Genomic DNA, 8,921 nt, shown 5'->3' on the forward strand with positions numbered 1-8,921 from the left:
CTAATATGAACGAATAAACATACTGAATCATTTTAAAATATGTAAAATTTTACAGAAGAAACTACGATTAACTGTGTAAAATCCCAAAGAATTCGTATCTCGAGGAAAATAAATAGTAGAATTTTAAGAAAATCTTGAAAGTTGGACTTAGGGGTAAAACTTTAGGTTGTTTCTGATAATTTTTAATGGAATCTGACCTCACCATTGGATTCAAAATGATCAAAAAACATACTTTAGCCTGTAAGCACGCTCAAATGCGAGTCCGAATATAAAAGTTGTAAAATCCTCGATTACCGGGACGGACCAGACTAAAATAGTAGCTTTTTGTTAGAGCAAGAATTAGTAAGATTCGATTATACCATTGGGTTCATAACGAAAAATTATTAAACATGGACTACTTATTTATCATTTTTGGAGATCAGGAAGTCGAATTATCGTTAAAAATGAAAACGACATCAAGTTTAGGGGTCACCTCAAGCCAAAAATGTAAATTTTTGTTAGTGATAAAATTTATAGAAATTGACTGCACCATTAGATCCGGAATGAAAAATTAGGTAAAATAGAATATTCATTTGTCAGTTTTGGAGCCCGGATGGTGAAGTTATCGTCGATCAAAACAATTGACAAAATGTCGAATTCGTCCCAAATTTTATATAAATAATATTTTAATTTTTTTTATCTCATCATCCCCAAACTCGTCCATACATAATAAACGAAAAATTCATTTTTTCTTCCGATCTTCCACCTCAGATCCCTCGCAAACGGTCCACTTTTGACGATCCCCACAGAAGAGAAAAAGATCCGCAGCTGCGTTCTCTACAAAACCCACCCAACCTCTTTCCATTTTACTTTCTTTTTCATCCAATATCGTCAAAAATCAGCCGTATTTTTACAAAATTAGCGGGCTTCCCACCATTTTCCAATTGTTCAATGCCATGTTGCAATCTTCCTCTATATTGAACATGAAATGAAGAAACCATCTTCTGTGGACATTATCTCCATATGCCCCTTTATTTCCAAAGCCTCTCTACAATAGATATCAGTCCCCAGAAATACGATTCTTCCCAAGTAGATATCCCACAAGAGAATACTCCCATCTTTGTGCTTCATCTTGAATCATCTCATCCAGAATAAGCATTATCAGTCTGTCCCTCTCGTATGGGAACGCCTTCAGATCCTTGCCTACTGAACTTTTGGATCCCTTAAATAAGTTCTTCCAAGATAAATCTGAAGAAGCAGCAGCCATGGGGAAACTTCTCCACGACTGAAAACGATGGTTTGTGAGATTCCACGTGAAAAGAACCTACACATGTGCTATTCTAGATGATTCTTTTATCTTTTTCTTGGAAAAGATCCAAGAAAACTACAAGAATCGCCTTTGAGAATTACCCTTTGATAGAGTTTTTGTCTAAAACTAGGGGTTCTTTCTCAATGAACCCTTCTTAGATTTTCCATTCTTTTCTTCCAAATTGTCTGGATTAATAAGAATTGATTCTCAGTTCTTTCTTAAGGTAAATGTTTATTTAATAAGATATGTTTTTTTGGTTAGACATATTTCTCTCCAAATTATTCTTTTTTTTTTTTTTCCAAGCTAGAGTAGAAAAACATGGGTTTTTTTTATATTGCTTGATAATTCTGGTAAGTCTGTGCTTCCGTTGTGTCAAACTCAACAAGTGGTATCAGAGTCATCAGTAAGGGACTGGTAGGTTCAATTTAGGATTGAAGCTATTCCAGTTGAAAAACTTAAATGATGAAGGTTGGAACGCTAACGTTAGTGACCCATCATTTATTCATTGAGATTGATTATCTCATTAGCCTTCAAGTAAGTAATCAAATTTTGGTGCTTTAACAGATTGAGAATTTTAGTAAAAAGTCTTTCATTTAATAATATTCACAAGGATAGGATTTTTTGGTTGACAATTGGGTGAAAACCATTGGACCACCCAACATTCATTGTACAATGGTGGATAAAGCGACTAAGTAGAAGATGCAAAAGAGTACAACTTTGATTATCCTAAATAGGTAGGTCGTACCAAGATTTTCCTTAAACCTTCATTCTGCTTGTTGATTAAGTCCAAGCTGGCCCTAACAGACTCAGGCTCGGATTCATTTTTATGATTTAGAAAAATATAAATTCATGCACCTTTCGAAGCCATTTGATGCTACTTTTTATCAAAATAAGGATTCAATCTCCATCATAGTTGGAATACGGTTAAAGGTGCTGGTAGATTTGTTATTTTTCACATTTGTATTTTGGTGAATTTTTATTATGAAATTATAAATAAAAAAACGCATCAAATTATTGGAATTGAACTAGTAATACACTTCAATTTATTTCATTCATTCATGAAATATTGGATTCTATCATTGATTATTAAATTTATGAGCTACACAATGAAACTATAAGAATAAGTGGTCAACTTAAGTTCAAGATAAAATGAATATATCAAATATCTAATTTTGTTTCATATCAGGTAGATCAACCCTCAAGGAAATCTTTCTATTTAGATAAATGATAGAGTAATATTGAAAGCCAATTTGTTGATATTGGAAAAAAAAAAAAGAAGTTATGAACGGATACATTATCATAATTGAGAGCATGTATTAGAGGACTTCGATTAGTGTGTGAGCGAATGGATGAGAGATGAATGAATACCAGTTACAATTACCTTACATTAAGGATTGACTTTTAAGTTCAAATTGTTTCCCTAGATATGAAATATTTCTCATATTAAGAGCACAGACCTAAGCATATGTGATTTGTGAATGCCGTAGTAGTTGATGAGATTGAAGGCCTTAACAACAAAATTACAATTATGGATGACGGCATATAGAACCCAAGAGCTTTAGAACAGGTAGAACTGAGAAGAGTATGGGGTGTAAATTTAATACTGATAACCGAGAAAGGGATTGTTCAATAAAAATTGATGGTATAGAAATATCCTAAAGCCACCAGTACCTTCTTTATCTCATGTTAATTATACATAAGTATGGAGATATTGGGGAAGACATTGTTGATTAACAGAGTCAAAGGTGGAGCTTGATGTAGAGGGCATAATAGAGGATTGAAAAACAACTAATCAATTCAACCCACTCAAGAAGACACTTTTCATCCAATAAACTCACTAAATTTAGCAACTATAAGCAAACATGGATATAAATCCAAACCGAATTCTTAAGAGAATTCGTTGGAGGGTACTAATAAGTGGGTGAAATACTATGATTTACCATTGTAATTTGTTTATTAATCGGTATATATTAATGTGATTAAGTAGGTTTATTTGATATTAATTTTATTTTGTAGGTGTTCAAGGCCCAAAGTGTGATGAAAGCCCAGAGGGCTTTTAGGGTAGAAAAACTTCTAAAAAGATTGAGGTTGAAATTTTAAAGAAAAATAAGGAAGGGAAAACCCTCTATTTTCTCTCACCCCACCCCACCCCACCCCTTTCCCCCCTTTCCTTTTACATTACATACACATGCACACGCGCGCGCGCGCACAGACACACACACATATCTACTCCACCCTTTCACTTTGTCACTATTTAATTTAGCTCTCATTTTTCTCTCACACTCCTCCTTTTTCTAATTTCATTTTCTTTAGCACGCCTCCCCCAGTTGGACTTTCACATTTTTTTCTAGATACTACTTCTTCTAATTATCTTATTCTCATTATTCTTCTTTTTAGTTTTCTATCTATTTTTTAAATTTTTTTCCTAAGGTCATTTGTAATTAGTTTTATGAATCTTTTTATGGAGATTGTAGGTTAAAATCTTAATTAGGGCTAAAGTACATGGGGAAGTCCCTAGCGATTTACAGAATGAAATTGAGGAAGATCAAGCTTATCCCTAAGATAAGCATTTTTAACAAATAATGGCATTTTTGAAACTTGTTTGAAAGTCATAGATGATGTAGTGTGAGTTGCAGCAGCAGCAAGGGTTTCTGCAAATGTGCCAACATATGATTATTCAAAACACTTCAGTAAAAATTGATGATTTTAATTGAAATATTTTCGGGTTAAAAACAATTTTTATCCACTTCTATTCTAGATAGGATTGAACAAAAAAATTTAACCTAAGAGATGGTGTTCAATAGACCTTGGAATCAGGATTCACTATGTGATAATAGGGTAAATTCGATGCCAAAATCCATCAAATTTGGCAAAATCCAAGCAAATTCAATGGCCATTTGCGCCGAATTTACCCCTTTTTCAGGTAGTGATTATTGAAAATTATTAAGGAAAGAATTTATCCTCTCTACTAAGCTCATTTTTTTTGAAAATTTAAAATTAATCTCTTCTTTTGGGTTTGTTATATTATTTAAAACATCTATAGTGTAGGGGAGATGGAAACCAAGTGGCCCACCTTCAGGTTATGCAATCCACTAAATTATCATCTCCATTTATATGGATAACCACTGCCACTCAAGTCTACCTAATGCATTATAAGTGCCGATTACCAATCAGAAAAAAAAGAGAAGAAAAAATTGTTATCTCTTTGAAAAGAGGTTTTATATTATGTCCCATCATTAGATACTGTGAGCTAAGATGACCTCGAAGGGTTTTTTTTTCTTGTTGCTACATATGATGGTGGTATCACCACCTCAGCGTTAACAAGATAACTGAAATTGCATAAAACAAAACCAAATAGAGAAAGCTATACCCTTTTTTTCCTTTTCTTTTATTGGGTCTTCAATTTTTTCTTTTCAACGAGGATTCCCTTTTGATTGACAGGAACTCCATGAGGTACACAATGTGAGTGACAACCCCAAAATTGACAAACATGGGGGAAAAAAAAAGATTGCTTCTCTTGTTAAACCATTTGGATGTCTAGCTTAGTTTGTTGGGGGGATGAGTTTGGGTTCATCTCATCAGCACCCATATCTATTTCTTCTACATTGTATGTTGAGTGAACACCATATAACACATAAAACAAGGTTACCACAAAAGACCATATACCAAACCTTTGGAAAGACCTCATTTTGAGGGTAGTCATGAGGAAGACATTAAGGAATATAGATGATGCCGCAGGCCATGGCATCAATGGCACTGACCAGTCAGAAGGACGATGAAGGCTAGGGACCATGTAGTGGAATAACGCGGTGATGGTGATCGAGGCCCCACCAAATAGTGCTAGACTCCACCATTGTTCCTTGAGCCTCCAAGATAGGGAGAATCCAATTGAACTTGATGAGAGGAGTAACAGAAAGAGTAGAGTGGGGAAAGGGTGATAGCCACCGATGATCACATATCTCCGGTAGATAAGTGCATTGGCCACCAGATAGAACACTAGTAGTGTGCCGATGGAGATCATCTCCATTACTATGTTGAGTTCTGTGAAGAGTGCAATTGATGCTGTACAGATCCCTACACCATGGAGAAGGAAAAGAAGAGCTTAATTATGGTTTGATAAAATGAACAATTTTCCTTTCTTTAGGTATTGTGGTGTTCTTAACTCAAAAAACTAAACAAAACAAAGGAGAAGAAAGGAAGAAAGAAAGAAAGATAGGAAAGAAAGGAAAGAAAAGAGGATTTAGAAGTATGACTGACGAAGGTAATGTATCAGGGACTTGAACTTGCAAACATGACATATCAATGATTTTGGTAAAACAAGGTTATCTTTGATTATTTTTTATGTGATTGGGAAGTTCCAATTCAATAGCTAGCCTTTATGATAGATTTTTGTCTTTTCAGTTAAGTCCATGTTTTGGGTCTCCAGTGTTTTGGAGTCCAAATTTGTTTTTTAATGGCATGCCTTTGTAAATTATGTTAATTTATTTATTTAATTTCCTTTGCTTGCTTAGCTTAAAAAAAGATAATAGCAACAGTGATAACAATGATACTAAGAAAAACAATAATAATATTGATAATAACAGCAACGATAACTAGATGAAAAATGCAATTAGAAAGGTTTTAGAAAATTCTCATTTCCCTACTCCTTTATATATGATACAGTTTTGGCAGTGGTCAAGAGTAAACGCAATTTCCTTCAGTTCTCATTGGTGATCTTCTTCCTTGATTGATATGTTGTTAGTTCTTTTGAAAGGGAATTTTTAATAGCTATAGGAAATCCTTACCCAAGAAGAGAGTGGCATTCATTGGGGTGCCTGTAGAAGGGTGCACCTTTGCAAACCATGGTGGAACAAGCCGAGCCCTTCCGATGACACACAAATACCTGGCTTGGCCTAGCATGGCAACCAAAAGAGAAGCCACAATTCCCAAGCTTGCCCCAGCGCCAACGACATTGCTCGCCCATTTCCAGTCAGCCATTGTTTGGAAAGCCATAGAGAATGATGCGTTTTCTGATATCTACAAATCATGTAAAATGCCATTCTTAGATGGCGTAAAACAGAACTTTCCAAGGGATCACCAGTCTTAGAACTACAGGTTTTGCCTAAACAGGCTTCAATTAATGTGGAATTCATCTAAAATCAATACACTTACATATTATTTTTACTATATTCCATCAAATGAATTTGGAATACTGACCTTGTTGTACGGAACCATTAAGCATAAAGACAAGGACATTAGGCAATATATTATGGAGACAATGACAACAGATCCTACAATGCCCACCGGAAGACTCTTTGATGGGTTCTTGATCTCTTCTGCCATGGTTGACACAGAGTCATAGCCAATATAGCTGAAATAAACTCTAGCTGCTCCATCAAGAACACCTCTAACACCAAAAGGAACTAATCCCTTTGGCCTTACCAAGTTCTTGACTCTCCCATTGCAGAAACCAGCAACTACAACAAACCCGAAGAAGACCACATGAAAGACTGTCATAAAAAGGTTCAATAGAGAGCTCTCCTTAGTACTGCAATCCCAAAAAGAAGCATCAATTACTTCACAATTCACTAAATGAAAACTCATAATTACTTATAACCAAATAATAATAACAAGAACAATAATGAGAATAATGAAATAAAACCAAATGAATTAGAGGCAAACAAAATACACACTTAAGCACTTATCGGTTTCAAAATAAGAGCTTAGAGATAGCCAAAAAACTTACATACAAGCAAGACCAATAAAAGGAACAAAAGGAAATAAAACAGTGAAAAGGAAATACAATCAAGAAGGGTAGTAAAGGATCAAACCTATGACATAGACATAGAGTGAGAAGAAGTACAAGAGCAACAGCTGGAAAATCCAACCTATTATAACCCATTGCTAAACCACTCACTTCAACTCTCCATGAATTTGGAGTCATCCCTAATGTGGAGCACATATAATCTGTAAAATTTCTTGCCACAGCGGCATTGGATAGAACATACTCCATAAGTATATTAGCTCCAGCAAAATATCCTACAAACTCACCTGCACCAATTCAAAAACAAATAAAAATTAAAACTGATATAGAGGGAAGACCTAAAAAACAGTAAGCATGTAATAAAAGAATTCCACCATGAAATATCATACCAAATGTTACTCGTAGATAACTGAAGGCACCACCTGCGACGGGAATCTCAACGGAGAATTCAGTGTAACATAAAGAAGAAAGAAGAGCCGATGTTCCAGCGATAATATAAGAAATGAAGACAGCAGGGCCGGAGATGGTGTGGGCAACTGGACCGGTTGTCGCGAAAACTCCAACACCCAGCATTCCTCCAACACCAAGGGCTATCAAGTCATACCAATTGAGCTTTCTCTTCATGTCTGCACCTGACCTTAGCCTTACTTGATTGAGCTCTTGGTCTGGTGTCCATGTAGCTAACATTCTTTTTCTAAGCCTATGGGGTGTTTGAGAGAGAGATTGAAGATAAGTTGAGATGATGTTTTGAGGTGGAGATGGAAGGGTTTCCATGTTTGTGATTCAATGAGTTTAGGTTTTACTTAGAGAGAGTTCATTCAGAGGTTTAATTTAAATACTACTTTGGGGAGATGTTAAAAAGATTGTAAGATTGTTAAGTATCCTTAAATTTCCTTGAGAATACCCAATTGTCCTTGTTTTTTCTTTTAATTGGCAACTTTACCCTTGGATTCTTTCTAACACACCTCATTGATCCTACCCTCTCTCTCTCCGCCTGTGTGTGTGGTGGGGGTGTGGTGGGGGACACAGGCACCTTGTGCTTTTGCGTGTGTGCACGCGCATATTTGTTTGGGTAGGATTTTTAATGTACAACAAATATGAGTTCTATCTAGTTAGTGTTTATACTGCCACATCAACTTTAATTATCACACATCAATCATAGAGTTTTTTTTATGGGTAAGCTGGACTTGAATCCTCGACCTCAAAGTTGCTTTGCAATGTGTCAAACCCAGTACTGAACTATGGGTTTAAAGTGCAAGGACGTCCTTTTGTTGTTCATCAGCCCCACCCTATCATATTCTTCTTAAACATGCTTTGTCTGCAATTGGAACCAAGAAGTTTGAGAATAAAAAAGAGACAGAGACGAGATGATGAACAAAAGGATAAAAAAAAAGAAGGAAAACACTAGCCCGAACTGAGGGTTGAGATTTTCATTAAATAAGTGGCTGAGGTGCTAGGGATTCACAAGAAAAATGCATCCCTACAAAAAACAGTACTAATCACTGGAAAGCTTCTGCTTATCTCTAAAAATATGTATTTTTCCTCTTATCTCAATTGAGTTTGATGGAGGGCCTCAACCCAAAGTCAAAAAACTAATTGATGTGTCATATAATAAAGGTTTGTTGACGCGAGAAATATGACTCAAGAAATAGCACATTATCCCAACTCTATAAGCACAACCTCCAACGGTTCAAATTTTATACATATTTTTATAATAATATCCCAATGATACTTATCTCGAGGATATTTTCAAACAGTGGGATCGTTTTATTTCTTGAGTCAACGGAACCCAACCCTATAATAAAAAGTTGTTGATTGGACAATATAAACTCAATGGAGAAAATAGCTAGCTTCATGCACAATCTCATGCTTTAAGCCTCACACACGCAC

General features: G+C 35.4%; 1 protein-coding gene across 1 annotated transcript; it reads right to left on the bottom strand.

The window, feature by feature from the left end:
* Window positions 1-4,675: 4,675 nt before the first annotated feature.
* LOC147391377 (cationic amino acid transporter 7, chloroplastic-like) lies at window positions 4,676-7,797 on the bottom strand. Its single transcript, XM_086459973.1, has 5 exons — window positions 7,421-7,797; window positions 7,099-7,318; window positions 6,485-6,815; window positions 6,073-6,304; window positions 4,676-5,362 (listed from the first exon to the last, which is right to left on the bottom strand). The coding sequence occupies exons 1-5, from the start codon at window positions 7,716-7,718 to the stop codon at window positions 4,809-4,811; spliced, it is 1,635 nt and encodes a 544-aa protein (XP_086316099.1). The 5' UTR covers window positions 7,719-7,797; the 3' UTR covers window positions 4,676-4,808.
* Window positions 7,798-8,921: the final 1,124 nt, after the last annotated feature.

The sequence above is a fragment of the Akebia trifoliata genome, chromosome 11 (assembly GCF_017979445.1).
Source record: "Akebia trifoliata isolate Shusen 1 chromosome 11, ASM1797944v1, whole genome shotgun sequence".
In the NCBI taxonomy this organism is placed as follows: domain Eukaryota; kingdom Viridiplantae; phylum Streptophyta; class Magnoliopsida; order Ranunculales; family Lardizabalaceae; genus Akebia; species Akebia trifoliata.

Bases quoted from the DNA above. Each gene is read 5' to 3' on its own strand.
- LOC147391377 (XM_086459973.1), bottom strand. From the start codon at position 7,718: ATGTTAGCTACATGGACACCAGACCAAGAGCTCAATCAAGTAAGGCTA. The intron at 7,319-7,420 runs GTATGATATTTC...GAATTGGTGCAG, and splicing joins TTATCTACGAGTAACATTTG to GTGAGTTTGTAGGATATTTT. The intron at 6,305-6,484 runs GTCAGTATTCCA...CATGATTTGTAG, and splicing joins TAATGGTTCCGTACAACAAG to ATATCAGAAAACGCATCATT.